Source organism: Tachyglossus aculeatus, chromosome 2 (genome assembly GCF_015852505.1).
Source record: "Tachyglossus aculeatus isolate mTacAcu1 chromosome 2, mTacAcu1.pri, whole genome shotgun sequence".
Classification (NCBI taxonomy): domain Eukaryota; kingdom Metazoa; phylum Chordata; class Mammalia; order Monotremata; family Tachyglossidae; genus Tachyglossus; species Tachyglossus aculeatus.
In genome coordinates this window covers 69,512,125-69,531,887 of record NC_052067.1, presented here as the reverse complement: position 1 = coordinate 69,531,887, position 19,763 = coordinate 69,512,125, and the positions used below count along the sequence as shown (strand labels likewise).

At 42.7% G+C, this 19,763-nt stretch overlaps 1 protein-coding gene across 1 annotated transcript in view; it reads left to right on the top strand.

The window, feature by feature from the left end:
- Positions 1-19,763, top strand: part of UST (uronyl 2-sulfotransferase) — a 337,771-nt gene that overhangs the window by 152,007 nt on the left and 166,001 nt on the right. The window contains exon 3 of the mRNA XM_038741362.1: positions 15,900-16,055. Coding sequence (XP_038597290.1) covers positions 15,900-16,055 — 156 coding nt within the window. The remainder of the gene's footprint in view (positions 1-15,899; positions 16,056-19,763) is intronic.

The window sequence follows — 19,763 nt, the reverse complement described above, 5'->3', positions numbered from 1 at the left end:
CCCACTGCAGTCCATACTTCATTCTGCTACCTGGATCAGTTTTCTATGAAAACCTCCAGTGGTTGTCCATCCACCTCTGCATCAAACAAAAACTCCTTACCATTGGCTTTAAATCACTTAATCAACTTGCCAATTTCCTACAATAACCCAGCCCGTGCTCCTTACTCCTCAAAGATCTCCAGTGGTTGCCTATCAACCTTCTAATCAAGCAAAAACTCCTCACTCTTGGCTTCAAGGCTGTCCATCACCTCGCCCCCTCCTACCTTACCTCCCTTCACTCCTTCTTCAGCCCAGCCCGCACCCTCTGCTCCTCTGCCACTAACCTCCTCTCTGTGCCTCATTCTCACCTGTCCCGCCATCGACCCCCAGCCCACGTCCTACCTCTGGACTGGAATTCCCTCCCTCCACACATCCACCAAACTAGCTCTCTTCCTCCCTTCAAAGGCCTTCCCAGACAGAGACCCCCCCTTTTCCTCTCCTTCTCCCCTCCCCATCGCCCCCCTGCCCTACCCTCTTCCCCTCCCAACAGCACTTGTATATATTTCTACATATTTATTACTCTATTTTATTTGTACATATTTATTACTCTATTTTATCAATGATATGTATATAGCTATACTTCTATTTATTATGATGGTATTGACACCTGTCTACTTGTTTCGTTGCCTGTCTCCCACTTCTAGACTGTGAGCCCGTTGTTGGGTAGGGACCGTCTCTATATGTTGCCGATTTGTACTTCCCAAGCACTTACTACAGTGCTCTGCACACAGTAAGCACTCAATAAATATGACTGAATGAATGAATGAACATAAGGAAGCAGCATGGCCTATTATGTAGAATATAAGCCTGGGAGTCAGAAGGATCTCTTGACTGTGAGCTCACTGTAGGCCGGGAATGTGTCTGTTGTTATATTGTACACTCCCAAGTGCTTAGTAGTTTAATTTAATGATGGCATTTATTAAGCGCTTGCTATGTGCAAAGCACTGTTCTAAGCACTGGGGAGGTTACAAGGTGATCAGGTTGTCCCCCTGGGGCTCACAGTCTTAATCCCCATTTTACCGATGAGGTAACTGAGGCCCCCAGAAGTTAAGTGACTTGCCCAAAGTCACACAGCTGACAGTGGATAGAGCAGGGATTTGAACCCATGACCACTGACTCCAAAGCCCAGGCCCTTTCCACTGAGCCACGCGACTTCTCTAGTACCGTGCTTCACACATAGTAAGCACTCAATAAATACGATTGAACGAATGAATGAATCTCAGTTCTAAACCCGGCTCCGCCACTTGTCTGCTGTGTGACTTTGGGCATTCACTTAGTGTCTCTGTGCCTTAATTACCTTGTTTGTAAAATGGGATTAAAACTGGATCCCCAAGTGAGACGTAGAGTATGTCAAATCTGATTAGTTTATATCTACCCCAACACTTAGTCCAGTGCCTGGTACATAGTAAGCACGTAACAAATACCATAAAAAGAAAACGAATATATAAGTTAACAAAATGAAATTCTTTAGTTATATCAGGAAAAATAATAGGATTAGGAAGACGTGTTATCTGACAAATGGACCGAAAAGGAAAGCCGTTGCTAGATGACTGTGAAAAGAGGATTTTAATGTTCTTTTCCCTCCTTCTTTATGAAAACAGTCAATTTTGATCGACTGTTCTTCACCTACTGTTGCGCGAAGAATTACTTCATTATATGGCACTGCTTGCTGGGTCAAAGTCAAGAGGTCATGCCAGCATTATGCAAAACTAGGACCAAATGTGGTGAACATGAAGACTGCTAAGAACTTCATTCTCATTCTTCCTCATGCTCATACTCAGGTCCAACTTCCAGGGAGTGGAAGAAGGGAGGGGGCCACACATTTATTTATTTTTTATTATGGTATTTGATAAGTGCTTACCATGTGTCTAGCACTGTATGAAGCATTGTGGTAGATGCAAGTTAACCAGTTTGGACACAGTCCCTGTCCCAAATGCGGTTCACAGTTTAAGTAAGAAGAAAACAGGTACTGAATTCCAATTTTGCAGTTGAAGAAAGTGAGGCACAGTGAAGTTAAGTGGGTTGCCCAAAGTCATATGGCAAACATCTGGAAGACCCAGGATTAGAACCCTGGTCCTCTGACTCCCGGATTTACGGTCTTTCCACTAGGCCATGCTGCTTCCCATAAGCAATTGCATAAATAAACAATGGCCCCTGACTGCTCCTGTATACCGTGGGGATTTGTGGTCTCTCTTGGTAGTTTCTCGTAATTCTCTGTGCTTGCTAGGAGTTGTACTTCCTGGCCTGCTGAGGCCTGATATGACAGGGCTGAGGAACCCAGGCCCAGCCTCCCTTTCTGTGGCCCAGCTTTCACCCAATTCATGAGCAAGCCCAGTCTGTTGCGGGTCTCCATCTGCAGTGAGGCCTAATGGATAGAACACAGACTTGGGAGTCAGAAGGACTTGAGTTCTAATCCCAGCTTCACCACATATCTGTTGTGTGACTTTGGACAAGCCACTTAACTTCTCTCGCCTTCAGTTACCTCATCTGTAAAATGGGGATTAAGAATGTGATCCCCTTTGGGACAGGGACTGTGTCCAACTTGACTAACTTGTATCTTTCCCAGTGCTTGACACATAATAAGCATTTAATATATGCCATAATTATTATTATCTCCTAGCTCTAAACTCCTCTACCTTTGACTAAGCATTGGGCTTATTCCCTATGTACATCCCATAGCCTATTTTCAGATAATAGTAGTCCATGGTTTTGGATTTTTTTTGCAGGGGGAGGGGGCAGTTTAAATGATATTGTTAAGTGCTTAGAATATGCCAAGTATTGTACTAAGCACTGGGATAGTTATGAGATAATCAGGTTGGACCCAATCCATGTCCCACATGGGGCTCACAACTTTAATCCCTATTTTACAGATGAGGCAACTGAGGCACAAAAATTAAATGACATGCCCAAGGTCATGCAGCAGACAAGTGGCAGAGCTGGGGTTAGAAACCAGATCTGTGCTCTCCATGGTTGGGCTCGGAAAAACCCTAAGGCTTCCACAGGTGAGCTAGAGTGAGCAAAAATTGATCAGGCAACCAGTGATATTTAGTGAGTGTTTACTGTGTGCAGAGCATTGTACTAAGTGTTTGGGAGAGTACAATATCATCTTTGCCAATAAGGAGCTAACAGTCTAGAGCATTTCTTTAAGGTTTCTTCCTACAGAGCTCTGCAGCACCATAATTACCAGTTGACAGTCATGTTGCAGGTGGGTTATTGGCAGCTTCACATTATCTAAGGAATAGAATAGCCTCTTCCAGGCTTCGCTGCACAGAAGGGGATATTCATTCAATCGTATTTATTGAGCGCTTACTGTGTGCAGAGGATATGTGGAGCTGCCAATAACCCACCTGCAACATGACTGTCAATTGGCAACTGGTGCTGCACAGCTTTGTAGGAAGAATAGAATAGCCTCTTCCAAGCTTCGCTGCACAGAAGGGGATATTCATTCAATCGTATTTATTGAGCGCTTACTGTGTGCAGAGGATATGTGACCTTGTGCATCCTTCCGGTGGCTGCCTTCCCTGCACTCCAGGGGATTATCAGGTCCCGTATGCCCACAGGGTTGACACTAATCTGTTGACAAATAGTAACAATAATAATTATAATACTAATGACTGTGGTATCTGTTAAGCACTTACTATATTCATTCATTCAGTCATATTTATTGAGCGCTTACTGTGTGCAGAGCACTGTACTAAGTGCTTGGGAAGTACAAGTCGGCAACGTATAGAGATGGTCCTTGCCCAACAATGAGTTCACAGTCTAGAAGGGGGAGACAGACAACAAAAAAAATCATGTGGACAGGTGTCAAGTCTTCAGGACAAATAGAATTAAAGCTTGATGCAAATCATTAACAAAATAAATAGAATAGTAAATATGTACAAGTAAAATAAATAGAATAATAAATCTACAAACATATATACAGGTGCTGTGGGGAGGGGAAGGAGGTAGGGCAGCAGGGGATGGGGAAGAGGAGAGGAAAAAGGGGGCTCAGTCTGGGTTCCGGGCACTATACTAAGTGCTGGAGTAGATACAAGATAATCGGGTTTGATGCAGTCATTCATTCATTCAATCAATCATTTATTGAGCACTTACTGCGTGCAGAGCACTGTACTAAGCGCTTGGGAAGTACAAATCGGCAACATATACAGATGGTCCCTACCCAACAGCAGGCTCACAGTCTAGAAGGGGGAGATAGAAAACAAAACAAAACAAGTAGACAGGTGTTCATACCATCAGAATAAATAGAATTGTAGCTATATACACATCATTAATAAAATGGAGTAATACAAATGTACTTGTATGTATGTACAAGTGCTGTGGGGAGGGGAAGGGGTAGGGTAGTAGAGAGGGGGGATGGGGAGGGGAGGAGGAGAAGAGCAAAAAAGGGGGGCTCAGTCTGGGAAGGCCTCCTGGGGGAGGTGAGCTCTCAGTAGGGCTTGGAAGGAAGGAAGAGAGCTAGTTTGGCGGATGTGTGGAGGGACGGTATTCCAGGCCAGAGGTTGGATGTGGGCCAGGGGTCGACTGCGGGACAGGCGAGAACGAGGCACAGTGAGGAGGTTAGCAGCAGAGGAGCGGAGTATCTGGGCTGGGCTGTAGAAAGAGAGAAGGGAGGTGAGGTAGGAGGGGGCGAGGTGATGAACAGCCTTGAAACCGAGAGTGAGGAGTTTTTGCTTGATTCAAAGGTTGATAGGCAACCACTGGAGATTTTTGAGGAGGGGAGTGACATGCCCAGAGTGTTTCTGTAGAAAGATAATCCAGGCAGCAGAGTGAAGTATAGACCAAAGCAGGGAGAGACAGGAGAATGGGAGATCGGACAGGGTCACTATCCTACATGGGGCTCACAGTCTTAATCCCCATTTTACAGATGAGGAAACAAAGAAGTGAAGTGACTGGTCCAAGGTCACTCAACAGACAAGTGGAAGGTCTGAGATTAGAACCCAGGTTCTTCTGACCCCCAGGCCCGGGCTCTATCCATTAGGCCATGCTGCTTCTCTACTCCCTGGCTGTGACCCTCTAGTCAACTGCACAGCTAATCAATATGGTTTTTGAATTGATTTTGGTTAAAAAAAAAAATTAAGCAGTTTGAAACAGGGATTTCCCAGCGGTACCAAGTTTTTAGTTCTATGATTTTAAAAACTTGGGTCATCATCAAATAGCATGATGCATTTGACACCTACAGGAAGGAATTATTTATAATTCCCAAGCCTGCTGCATACATTCCACAGGAAGAAGAAAATCCTAGTTCAGAATTAGCAGGGCTACCTTACACAGCCAGAACTCAAGGGAGGGGGAATGGCAATTTTGCAGTCCACTGAAGCCAAATGGGGATAGGTTCCTCTTGGGAGCACAGAAGGGCTGAATCAAAACTTTTTTAATAGAACAGTGGGCGTGTTGGAAATCTGGGGTCTGCTCCCTGGTGACCTGGCCTGGAGTCAACTTCTAGACCCATGGAATTATCATCGTCATCATTATTATATCTGTTAAGTGCTTACTATGTGTCAAACGCTACTAAAAGCACCGAGTTAGATACAAGATCATCAGGTAGTAACAGTCCCTGTCCCACGTGGGGTGCATAGTCTAAGGGGGAGGAATTGGGAATTTGTAGTTCCAGTAGCACAGAATCACTATACACAAGTAACAGAGTTCCCTGAAGTGAGGCGGTCCAAGCCACTTCTGATTTTGCCAAGATTTAAGCACCCGAAATGGATGGCACTGACCCAACTCTCCAGGAGTAGCACCTGCAAACTAGGCTCAGTTCTTGCACAACTCTTCTTTTAGATCTGATGTATGGGGAGCTTACTCTGAAAGGGTGTGTTGGCTTCTATGTATTTTTTAAATTCATTCATTCAATCGTATTTATTGAGCACTTACTGTGTGCAGAGCACTGTACTAAGCACTTGGGAAGTACAAGTTGGCAACATATAGAGACGGTCCCTACCCAACAACGGGCTCACAGTCTAGAAGACGGAAATAGATCTAAGGAAATATTGTGATTAGTGACAGAATATGGCTGTTACCAAACTGCCTTCTAAATTATGAAGTTACAAATCAGTAATCAACAGTAACTCTCCGTAAGAGTCTTGGCAGTTTGGTTTTAGACAGTGCTGACTGTACGTTTTTAAGTCAGCCAAAAGGAAAGAAATGCTTGATTTCTGAAGCTATCTTTTAAAACATATATACAGCATGAGTAAATTCAATTGCTTATTTAATATGCATTCATAAGTAGATCAAATCCATTAGAGGCTCAGAAGAGTTAGGCTCCAGTAGGCTTTTACATTTACCTGGTCTATTGAGATAAGTATAAAGTACATTTCCATAAAGAAAGTAAATTTGCATTCTTAAATTCAATTAATGGGTTGCCTATGTTAAGACTTATCAGTTATAATGCCCATAAAAAATTTATGCAAAATCTAAAAAATTCCTCAGGGAAGCAGTTGGACTGCTTAAATAGTCTTCCCCCAAACTCCAGATTAATTCTGTTGCCCTTTCAATAACCTCAATAGCTCTGTCTTCAAAATTGCCTGCCACTGTCATCAACCAACTTTGTGGTTATTGAGGTTGTTAAACAAGAATTTTGAACCATTACATAGGTATTATATAATGAAATGGCAGATATGCCTTCTGTGGATTCACATACACTGCAACCCACTGTTGGTATGATTATTTTACATCGTGTATTGCTTTTAGACCATTAACAGAATGCCCCTTTATAGGAAACAAATTTTCAGATGGTAGGTAGAAGTTTCTGTAAAAATAACATCTAATCTAAAGAAGACAGAGGAAATAAATGAGGTATAAACAGCCAAGGAAAACTGACAATCCCCCTGCTTCGGAATTTAATTATTTTGCCATCAGTTAATGAAGGTAATGGGAGGGAAGAGGTTTCAATGCTTGAAGCTTAAGTTGATACAAATTTCCCTTCTTGAGCTGGATTACCTAGGAAGGAGTTCCTTTGGTTTCAGTCAATATTCTTCAAATTGCTGGAGACCATGGGGATGCTAGAAGGACCCAGAAACTGGAATTTGCAGCGCTGTAATTAGTACCAGCTAACAAGATGGTGGCAGACGCAGAAGTATGTAAATGTGTTGAGTTGAGTGTCCCTCACCAAGTCTGTCCCCAGCTTTTAGGATCTGCTGTTCTGCCAAGAAGAAGACAGACTGAGCTGTTTTTTGGGGGGTGGGAAGATGGGTTCTTTAGCAGATTTTCTCCTTTTTTTTTATTTTAAGCACTAGAGAAGGCCAAAACACTTACTCTGGAGGGCTAAGAGCCATCTTGGCATATGGGCTGTAAGATTGCCAGATGGTGGGAGAGGAAGACTTATTTACACACAAGCACTCACGTAATTCTTTGTGACCATTTAGCATCCCAAGGTTTTATATTTCCTTCAGTTCCACTTGTATAGTGTATACATTTCATAGATGGGCCCCCAGACTGCGGTTCTGAGATCTGGTCACAAAGTTTCGTAACTTTCAGTTCCATATGGGCTCCTGCTCATTTTGAACATTCGGATTCCTCTCGCATTATGTCGCTTGAGCCTTCTTCGTGGCTTTCCTCTTTCATTACTAAATTTAATGTTCTTTTGTATTTGTGTCTTGGGCTAAACCATCCGTCTTCTTTACCCGTGGCATGCAGAACAAGGAAAAAAATAAAAATTATGGTATTTGTTAAGCATTTCCAATGTGCCAGACACTGAAGTGGATACAAGCAAATCAGGTTGGACCCAATCCCTGTCCTATTTGGGGCTCACAATCTTAATCCCCATTTCACAGCTGAGGCACAGAGAAGTTAAGCGACTTGCCCAAGCTCACACAGTAGACTAGTGGCAGAGTTGGGATTAGAATCCAGTCCTTCTGACTTCCGGACCCATGGTGTATCAACTAGGCCATATTAGTTCTCTAGATCCCTTGCAAGGGTAAATGTGAGGTCCCTAGCGCAGAAGCTGACATATAAAGAACAAAATTGAGAATTCAGTTCAGATGCATGAATTCTTCCATGCTACTGTGATAGTATTTTGTGCTATTTAATAGTTCTTTGGCAATTTAGTAGGATGGAATATGATCTGAAAGAAAGCATTCACCTCTCATGGGTATGAAAGAATCGCATACAGGAGAATTTGGAAGCAATAGAGAATGGGATATGTAAGGAGGATTGGCTGGAAGCTTTACTTGAACAGCGTGGTGGCGTAGGCTAGTCTATAGAAAGGAATGAGAGTAGCTAGAACAATCGGTCACTGTCAGCAATTCTTAATGAGCACTCTGTGAGTAGAGTTCTTGAAGCCCAGGATTTGAATCACTGAGTTACTGCAAGAGGCACAACATCAAGAAGTGGTCATAAAAAAATATTAGCCAAGAAAGTTAGTTCCGGCTTACATGTATAGGATAGGGGGAGAGGAAGAAACTGAAGACAGAAAGACCGTTGTTTATAGTCCAGGCTTGAAGTGATTAGGTTCTTTGAGGTAAAAAGGAAGTGATGGATCTCAGAAATATAACAAAGTTAGAAGTAGCAAAACTTGTAAATACATTGGATGTTATGGCCAAAGAAAAATGAAAATAAAATGGTAATTCCAGATTAGGCAATCGGCTATTGTTTGGGAAACCAATATCCATATTGATATAATTTATTCATTCTTTCAATCATATTTATTAAGTGCTTACTATTTGCAGAGCACTGTACTATGCACTTGGGAAAGTATAATACAACAATAAACAGTGACAACCCCTGCCCACAGTGAGCTCACAGTCTTGAGGCTTTACAGAATTAGGTATCATCCTAGGAGTTCTATCATCTCTGTAGCCAGATAATTTAAGATTTCTAGAAGAGTTCCTTAATGAGCTCATACATATCAGAATAGAAAGAGGCGTCCGCTCACCCCATCTGACTGTAATGAAAGTGGTGACTAAAAGTCTGTGAAGTCTGACATTCACTTGGCTCCCTAATAGACCTGCCAGGCTGCTGGGATTCAGAGCATTTGTACAGCTTACAATACATCTGCTTTTAAAATTCATTCAATAAAATAATTTGGAACTCTTTTGGATTTTATAGATTGGCCGTGAAATGAAAACCACAGTCATAACAGTAACTTAGAGTTGCCAAGAAGGAAGAATAGTTTTGCTGGAAAGAATTTAAGGATTTACTGTTTTATAGGGTACTGTAGAACAAATTACTGTCAAGAAGTTGTTTGCAAGAGGAGAGTTAACACTAGCCAAAGACAAGAATTTTGAGTATGTCCTTGGTAAGATGTTTTTGTATTTACGGAATCATTAAGCTTATCCATTGAAGTGATTCACTGTATCATTTCATAGATATATGGGAAACAAATAGCATTTTACACTGGAAACTGCTTCTCATTCCCCATGTCTCTTCTTTCCTAGTCCAATGAAAGTGGGTTAAAATAATTTCTGACAGTTATTTTTTCCTATCTAAAAATGACCTTGATAGACTATAATTAAGGTTAACAGGTTGACAGTCGTATATCTGGACATTGCCTTGCTTCATTGCTACACTTCCTGTGACTATCTTTGACATGTTGTTCTTGTGGCAGAATGTCAATAAGTCCGTAGGAAGTATGGTGGGGTCCAAAAAACGAATCATCATCAATGGTATTATTGAGCACTTACTATGTGAAGAGCACTGTACTAAGCAGTTGGTAGACACACTCCCTGCCCACATGAGCTTAAAGTCTAGAAGGAAAGACAGACATTACTATGAATAAATAATTTACAGATATGTACGTATCTGATGCAGTAATCAAGGTGGGATAGGATAAGTGGTTAGACTAACGTAGCAGTTTGGATGGAGAGAAAAGGGTGGATGTCAGTCGTGTTGTGAAGGTTGAACTGACAGGATTTGGTGATAGATTGAATACACAGGTTGAATGTGGGAGATGAATTGAGGATATTGCAAGTTATGTACTTGTGAGATGGAGGATGGTGATGTTGTCTACAGTGACAGGAAAGTCAGGGGGCGGACAGGGTTTGGGTGGGAAGATGAGGAGTTCTGTTTTGGATGTGTTACGTTTGATGTGTCTGAGGGACATAAAGTAGAGATGTCTTGAAGGTAGAAGGAAATGTGAGACTGCAGAGAAGGAGAGAGATCAGGGCTGGAGATGTAGATTTGGGATTCATCCACAGAGAGATGGTAGTTGAATCCATAGGAGTGAATGAATTCTCCAAGGGAGTGGGTGTAGATGAAAGAAAAGAAGGGGATCCAGACCTTAGCCTTGAGAGACTCCCACAGTTAGGGCGTTGGGAGGCAGAGGAGGAGCCTGTGAAAGAGAATGAGAATGAGTGGCCAGAGAGATAGGAGGAGAACCAGGAGAGGACAGTGTCTGTGAAGCCAAGGTTGGATGATGTTTCCAGGAGTAGGGGTTGGTCCACAGTGCTTAAGGCAGCTGAGAGGTTGAGGAGGACTGGGATGGAGTAGAGGCCGTTGAAATTGGCAAGAAGGAGATCATTGGTGACCTCTGAGAGAGTTGTTTCTTGTGCTGTCAAGGAGAGAACTGTAGGCAGTGGGTGTAGATGTCTCAGTCAAGGAGTTGGAGCTCAAGTGCTTAAGCTGATCTAGCTGAAAGAAGCAGTGTGGTCCAGTGGAAAGAGCACGGGCCTGAGAGTCAGAGGACCTGGGTTCTAATCCTGGTTTTAATAATAATAGTAATAATGATGGACCCTTACTGAGAGCTAATTACATGCATTGTGCTTGAAGCAAATAAAAAATAATAAGTTAGGACAAAGTCCCTGTCCCATCTGGAACTCATGGTCTCAAAGGGAGGGAGAGGAGATATTTAATCCATATTTTACAGAAGAGGAAACTGAGACACATAGAATCTGGCCTAAAGGCTCACAGCAGGCATGTGACAGAGCTGGGACTAGAACCTGAATCAGTCCCATGATTTTTCCACTTGGCCATGCTGCCTCTGATTTGGGAGGTGACGCTCACACTCTCTCTTCCCCACCTGGCAGTGGGTGCAACAGGTGAGTAGGTGGGCCTGTGTGTCCCATGTGGGACAGGTACTATGTCCAACCTGATCACCTTGTATGTACCCCAGCGCTTAGTACGGTGTCTGGAACTTGGGCTTAACAAATACCATAAAAAAGGGATGGAGTGCACGAAAGACTATTGCACACACAACCCATTTAATGGCCGGAGTCACTGCAACATAGTCCCGATGGTAGTCCTGATGCTGTGCCCTAGCATCCCAAGTTATCAGCTATTTTCAGGACTCTGGTTGGGCCTGTCCACAACACATAATACCTTAGGTAATTTGGGAGTCAGATACCTTCACTACCAATGGCATGGCCCCAGGAGGCTCTCCCCTACTTCTGGTTGTTTTGCCTTCCCATCGTGGTGAGGTGTGGGTGCAGCATGGCATAGTGAGAAGCAGCACTGGCTTGGAAGTCAGAATGTCATGAGTCTTGATCCATGCTCCTCCAGTTGTCTGCTGTGTGACCGTAGGCAGTTCACTTCACTCTTCTGTGCCTCAGTTACCTCATCTGTAAAATGGGGATAGAGACTGTGAGCCCACTTGGGACAGGGACTGTGTCCAACATGATTTGTGTGTATCTACCCCAGCACTTAGTCCATTGACTGACACTTAGTAATTGCTTAATATGTACCACAATTATTATTAGTAACAAGGATAATAATAATAATAATGAATTCCATATTGAAATGAATTCCAACAGACCAAATAAACTCACTGTAGACTCATGCACCTTCTGGTTTTTTTTTCTCTTTCCATTAGGCCACACTGCCTCCCCAGTAACACACTGACGTGTAGCCCAAATCATGTTCACTTTGGCCTAGCTGCCTTATAATACTGAGCCCATGTGGCTAAAGCATTTCCATTTGTCTCGGAGGACTCTGGGAAAGATCTAATTGGCTGTGGTTGCAAAATACTGTACTCTGAGCACGATGGTCATTCAGAAAATGCTGCTCCTCAATCAGTGGTATTTATTTACATTTACTCTATGCAGAGCACTGGACAAGTGCTTGATCACGATGATGTTGAATCAATGAGATCCCATGACTCTTTCTGCAAGTCATTTTTGAGCTGAAGGTGGTGAAAATGGTATTTCTGTGAAATCTAGAGGTATTTCCTTAGTATTGATAAATGCCAAGATAGTAATAGTTATTTTTTCATAGGTTAAGGGAAATTTAGCAAACTATTCTTTCTCTGCTGGCATAACTAGATCAGTTAATTTGCCAACTGGGAGAAATGGCATTCATCATGGCTCTAACTGTATGATAATTGTGTTTCGTTTGGGGCCAAAAACTATGTCTTAATGTGTTCGTTGGGTTGGCTATTTTTTGAAGAGTGTCCATCCCCAGTGAATCCATATAGTATCTGTTAGATAATTAGAAGGTACATTCATTGTTTGGCAGGGCCTGTCACAGTTTCACCCCTTTGTCTCAAACTCTTGTGAACCCTTCTACTCAAAATGATTCACCCCCATATCCGATTGCTCCACGCTCAGCTTTTCTACTGCTCTCACTTTCCCAGCTGTCTGAGGCCAAGTTTGAATAGAAGAAAAGCAAATAACAATTTCCAAAGAAAACCCCCAAAACCCAAGCTACCTGTTCGTAAAAGCAGAAACACTCTCATTTTTAAAGCACTGGAAAATGTGCAATAGCACTTTCTCACTGAAGCTTTAGATCAATGGAAAGTTATTAATTAGTGGCAGTATGAACTAGGATTTTTGTGTGTGCATTCGTGTTCCCTGGTATGCTTTCTAGTTGACCTAGGAGTTTTTCTGATGGATTCTTCATATTTTCACAGTCCCTTCACTTTGTCAAAACCTTAAAAAATTCCTTTCTCCTTGAAGACTGAATTTATTGTTGCCATGAATAGCTATGCCCAAAGATACTTAACATTTAAGTACCGAATTAAGCACTGTGACAATGCTCTGCTAAGGAACACTTACTTTATAGTACTAACATTTTGACCACTGCTGTGCACAAACATGCAGTTGTTTCTTCTGACATCCCAATCATTTCTATTCAAATGGACTCACATTATCAGAAGAAATTTGCCTAATTCGGCACGTTTTCCATCCAAAACACATGGTAAAGGAAAATTTACTGTAAGTTTATCAGGTCTATATGATAATGTCGGTTTTTTGAGATGGGGACACATGACTCAACTTTCTTCTTATAATCGCATGGTTAGAGATTTTTCAGAGGGGAAGCAATATGACCTAGTGTAAAGAGCATTTGCCTGCTGTGTGACCTTGGGCAAGTCACTAAACTTTTCTATGCCTCAGGTTCCTCATCTGTAAAATGGGGTTTGAATACCTGTTCTCCTTCCCTCTTAAACTTCAAACCCCATAAGGGACAGGGATTGTGATGGATCTGGTTATCTTGTGTTTACCCCATAGCTCAGTATAATGCTTGACACATAGTAAATGCTGAATAAACACCATAATTGCTATTAGCATTACCATTATTATAAATAATGTAGTAGAGATCAGTGGCTAGAAAAATCTTCCCTCCTTTCACCTCACTCCCCTTCTCATTCTCCCCTTCCCTCTCTCCTCCTCCCCACCCCACTCACAGGTGATCACAACCAACAGTTATGCTGGGTTTTTTTGTTTCTTCATCTTCATAATATTCCTTCTGTCCACTGTGCCCACAGTCAACTGGCTTTAACTTGGCATTCAGAAGCTGTTTATATCCTTTGCTCCTGTCCAGCCCTCCAGAGTTGGACTGCAGTCAACATAGCTTGACTTTGGGAGTTGCAGAACTCAAGAACCATTTTATTGGCCGTTCCGTCTTCCCACTTCATGTTAAGTAGATGTTGTTGATGGATTTACCACAAACATTAGATTTAGCCTCTTGAGCGGTTCCAAGTGTCACTGCTAATTAAGAGGTTGGGCAGGACTATGTAGGCTGGTTAGCATGGTGGGAGGCTTAATCTGGGGTTGGCACACACTCTGTGTGATAGCCTGCCAAAGCACAAGCTGCCGGCCCTCTTGATCCAGTTTGCTTTTTCCTTACCTATCAGTACATCATTTATCAGGGAATGGCCAAGAAATAAGAATTTGGTGACAGCATTCAATATCCTCTCTCCAATGAGGATATTCAACCACCTGAAATGTTTCCTGGGGCAGCAATTTGACATGTCGTGAATCTTTACATTAATTGTAATCCATTCCTTATAAACCCCTGATAGAGACCCACACAGGTGCTATATTTAACTCCCGTGCCTGCCTTCCACTCCCCCAGACCTCCCACCCGTACTGCAGAAGTGGTCTATTTTTCCATCATATTTGCCCGGCCTCCAGTGTAGCTGCCGGTGGCACCCTGGCACAGGCCGGGTGAATTATAGGGAAATCATCTATGTGCCTTGTTCCTGATCCTTCTGCTGGCTACTTCCACCCTCTTGTTGGGGCAGAGTGTCCTCAGACCTCTTTGGGTTAGGGCAAGGTCAGAGTGGGCTGGCGGAAAAGTGGGAGAGAAAGAGTGAGAAGCTAGAAGCAAAGGAGAGGAGGCAAAGGGGCCTCAGGGCTGGCTGTGGTGCAGTCTTGGCCATGCCCTACTCTGGGCCTCCAATGGTGGTGGAGGCAGTAATTCTACTTTTTCATTCAGCTCGGCACCAGTAGACCTTGTTTGACCTTGTTCGCATCCTGAGTGTGCCGGTCTCTAACCCCAGAACCCTACATTAACTCGGTTCCATTTATGTATTGAGTGCTTAATGAGTGCAGAACACTGCACAGAGCACTTGGAAGAATACAGTGCAACAGAGATGGTAGACGCATTCCCTGCCAACAAGGAGTTTGCAATCTGCAGGGGGAGATAGACATTAAAATAAATTAAGAAATGTACATAAGTGGTTAGGTGCTGAGGGTGAATAGAGCTGAGGGTAGAGTGAATATCACTTAAAGGGTACAGATCCAAGTGCACAGTTGACACAGAGGGAGTAGGGGAAATTAGCACTTAGTTGGGGAAGGCTTCTTGGAAGAGATGTGATTTTAATAAGACATTGAAGGTGGGGAGAGGGGTGGTTTGTTGTATAAGAAGGTAGAGTGAATTCCAGGCAAGAGGTCAGTACCACCTGTATATATGTATATATGTTTGTACGTATTTATTACTCTATTTTATTTGTACATATTTATTCTATTTATTTTATTTTGTTATTATGTTTTGTTTTGTTGTCTGTCTCCCCCTTCTAGACTGTGAGCCCGCTGTTGGGTAGGGACTGTCTCTATATGTTGCCAACCTGTACTTCCCAAGCGCTTAGTACAGTGCTCTGCACACAGTAAGCACTCAATAAATACGATTGAATGAATGAATGAATGGTGAGACAGATAAGATCAAAGTGCAGTGAGTAGGTGGGTGTTAGAGGAGCAAAGTTTGCAGGCTGGGTCATAGTAGGAAATCTGAGGTAAGATAGGAGGGGGCAAATGATTTCTGTTTAATATGGAGGTGGATGGGCAATCACCAGGGTCCTTGAGGAGTGGGGAAACATGGAATGAATGTTTTTTTTTTTTTAGAAAAATGTTTTGCAGTGCAGATAGAAGTATGGACTGTAAGCTTCTTGTGGGCAAGGAACATGTCTACCACATCTGTTATATTGTACTCTCTCAAACTCTTAGTAGTGCTATGCTCAAAGAAAGCACTCAATAAATACTGATGATGATGAAAATATGTAGAATTTACATTTTAAATTGATTAAGACCGTGTCTGCTAATTCTGTTGTATTATACTCTCCCAAGCACTTAGTAAAGTGCTCTGCCCATAGTAAGCACTCATTAAATACGATTGATTGATGAACATACATTAAACAGCCACAGAGCTTTATTCTGATAGATCATTCAGGGTGGCTTATTAACTGTGCTTACCAGGCCAATTGCTTTTTGCAGGTACTTCCTTTCCCAAGCCAAGTGGTATACAACAGAGTGGGGAAGTGTGGCAGTCGAACCGTCGTCTTGCTTCTGAGGATCTTGTCAGAGAAGCATGGTTTCAACTTAGTCACATCAGACATTCATAACAAAACCAGACTGACCAAAAATGAGCAAGTAAGTTGGATTTCTGTTCATTCACTTTGGAGGATTAAAGGGGATGTTTTGAGGATGACCTAGATGCTGCTGAAAGTGTATGCCAAAATAACAATTTCATCATATATTGCTTACCAGGTTATACAGAGATATGTAAGCAAGTAATTTTCGCAAAACTCCAAACTAGCAAAACTTTACCAGGGGGAATTTTCTTATTGGTGTTGATTCCCGAAGACATTAACAGTTCACTTGGCCAAAAACTAACAGCACATAAACAACAAAGGACCAGACTTTATAAGTACTAATTATATTGACAAGTTCTGGTGGTAATATAACACAACATTGTTCTCTGCCCTCAAGGAGTCTGAACTGTCTTCCTGACAGAACTAACAGAGAAATAATGTCGTGATCAATCATTATGTATATGGAGAGCCTCCTGTGTGCAGAGTACTGTACTAATCACTTGGGAGACTACAGTAGAATTAATAGATGTGATCCTCTGGGTGTGGATACCCAGTGTCCTACATGTAAAATGCAACTTCCTAGTGAGAATTGTATCCATTTATTGATTGTGTCTCTCAAAATAGTTCATGCGCAGTTAGAGAGATCAGGTGTTAAATGTATTGGCAAATTACCACACTCAGTGCCATATTTTAATGCCTGCTTCATAAGGTTTGAGTGAAATGGTAGGAATTTTCATAGACCTCATAGAAGATAGAGGCCCAGATTTAAGGCTATCTAGAATCTGGCTCCAGTTGCACTATTTGCTTATTGGGTAGTTTAAGAAAGTTTGCTACATGGGAATAATGACATGTTCTGATTACTCATTTCACAAGTTGGGGAGGGAAACAGCATGGCCTAGTGGCAAGAGCTCAGGCCTCAGATTCAGAGAACCTCGGTTCTAATCCTGTCTCTTCCATGTTCCTGATTTGTGACCTTGGACAAGTCATTTCACTTCTCTGTGCCTCAGTTCCCTCATCTGCAAAATGGGGATTCTAAACTTGTTCACCCTCCTACGTAAACTGTGAGTCCCATGTGGGACCTGATTATCTTGTATCATGTGGATATCTTATCCAAGATAAGATATACATATATATGTAACATATATTATTATTATTATTATTATTATATTACATATTCTCTTGTGGAACCTGATTATCGAGAAGCAGCATGGCTTAGCGGAAAGAGCACTGGCTTGGGAGTCAGAGGTTGCGGGTTCTAATCCTGGCTCCACCACTTGTCAGCTGTGTGACTTTGGGCAAGTCACTTAACTTCTCTGTGCCTCAGTTACTTCATCCGTAAAATGGGGATTAAGACTATAAACCCCATTTGGGACAACCTAATTACCTTGTATTTATCCCAGTGCTTAGAACAGTGCTTGGCATATAGTAAGGGCCTAACAAATACCAGCATAATTATTATTATTATTTCTTGTACCTATCCCATCATTCATTCATTCAATCGTATTTATTGAGAACTTACTGTGTGTAGAGCACTCTACCAAGCACCTAGGAAGTATAAGTCGGCAACATATAGAGACGGTCTCTACCCAACAATGGTCTCACAGTCTAGAAGGGGGAGACAGACAACAAAACAAAACATGTAGACAGATGTCAAAACCATCAGAATAAATAGAATTACAGCTATATGCATATCATTAACAAAACAACTAGAGTAGTAAATATGTATAAGTAAAATAGAGTAATAAATCTGTACAAATATATACAAGTGCTGTGGGGAGGGGAAGAGGGTAGGGCAGAGCCGGGGGGATGGGGAGGAGGAGAGGAAAAAGGGGGCTCAGTCTGGGAAGGTCTCCTGGAGGAGGCAAGCTCTCAGTAGGGCTTTGAAGGAAGGAAGAGAGCTAGTTTGGAGGGAGGACATTGCAGGCCAGGGGAAGGACATGGGCCAGGGGTCGACGGTGGGACAGGCGAGAATGAGGCACAGTGAGGAGGTTAGCAGCAGAGGGTGTGGGCTGGGCTGTAGAGGGAGAGAAGGGAGGTAAGGTGGAAGGGGCTGAGGTGATGGAGAGCCTTGAAGCTGAGAATGAGGAGTTTTTGCTTGATTCTTAGGTTGACAGGCAACCACTGGAGATTTTTGAGGAGGGGAGTGACATGCCCAGAGTGTTTCTGTACAAAGATAATCTGGGCAGCAGAGTGAAGTATAGACTGAAGAGGGGAGAGACAATAGGAAAGGAGATCAGAGAGGAGGCTGATGCAGTAATCCAGTTGGGAAAGGATGAGAGGTTGAACCAGCAAGGTAGCAGTTTGGATGGAGAGGAAAGGGCGGATCTTGGCGATGTTGTGGAGCTGAGACTGGCAGGTTTTGGTGATGGATTGGATGTGTGGGGTGAACAAGAGAGCAAAGTCGAGAATGACACCAAGGTTGCAGGCTTGTGAGACAGGAAGGATGGTAGTGCCATCTACAGTGACGGGAAAGTCAGGGAGAGGACAGGGTTTGGGAGGGGAGATAAGGAGCTCAGTCTTGGACATAGTGAGTTTTAGATGGTGGGCAGACATCCAGATGGAGATGTCCTGAAGTCAGGAGGAGATACGAGACTGGAGGGAGGGGGAGAGAGCAGGGTCGGAGATGTAGATTTGGGTGTCATCAGTGTAGAGATGATAGTTGAAGCCGTGGGAGCGAATGAGTTCACCAAGGGAGTGAGTATAGATGGAGAACAGAAGGGGATCAAGAACTGACCCTTGAGGAACCCCTACAGTAAGGGGATGAGAGGGGGAGGAGGAGCCTGAAAAGGAGACTGAGAATGAACGGCCAGAGAGATAAGAGGAGAACCAGGAGAGGACGGAGTCTGCGAAGCCAAGGTTGGATACCGTGTTGAGGAGAAGGGGGTGGTCCACAGTGTCGAAGGCAGCAGTCCCATCGCTTAGTACAGTGCTTGACATACAGTGAGTGCTTAACAAATACCACAATTATTATTAATTAATAATTAATTAAAGGTTATAAGCAGGCTTGATGGAAGGCACATATCATAAAGCATATACAGCATTGTTTAGAACTGAATTATTTTTGTGTTTTGTTCTGATTTCATTTGAGTGTTTTGCTTCCGATGCTTAGGAGCCATAATATAGTCTTTTTATTGTGTTTCTTTCAAGTAAAAACTTAGTGCAGCACTGTGCCCACTTGGGGACTTCAGGGCTATAAATCAATCAGTAGTATTTATGGTACACTTACTGTGTACAGAGCACTGTACTAAGTGCTAGGGAGAGTATTAGATAACAGAGTTGGCAGACAAGCTCCCTGTCCACAAGGTCTTTGCAGTCTAGAAGGAGCTTATAATCAAATTCATTCATTCAGTCACATTTAATGAGCACTTATTGTGTGCAGAGCACTGTTAAATAAACCCAGTTCTCCCAATGCACATTTTGGATGGAAACACCGTTAGGAAATTGTGGAATTGTCATATTTTGTTAAGCACTTACTATGTGCCAGGCACAGTACTAAGTGCTGGAGTAAATTCAAGGTAATTGGGGTGGTGCAATCCAAACTGACACCATCTAATTAGGGAACACTCTTTCAACAACATGCAGCTGTCCAGCTAGAACATGATTTCTGTTGGAAGAAATGGTTGTGCCATACATCCAATAATAATAATAATAATAATAATGATGGCATTTGTTAAGCGCTTACTATGTGCCAAGCACTGTTCCAAGCGCTGGGGAGATACAAGGTGACCAGGTTGTCCCACGTGGGGCTCACAGTCTTCATCCCCAT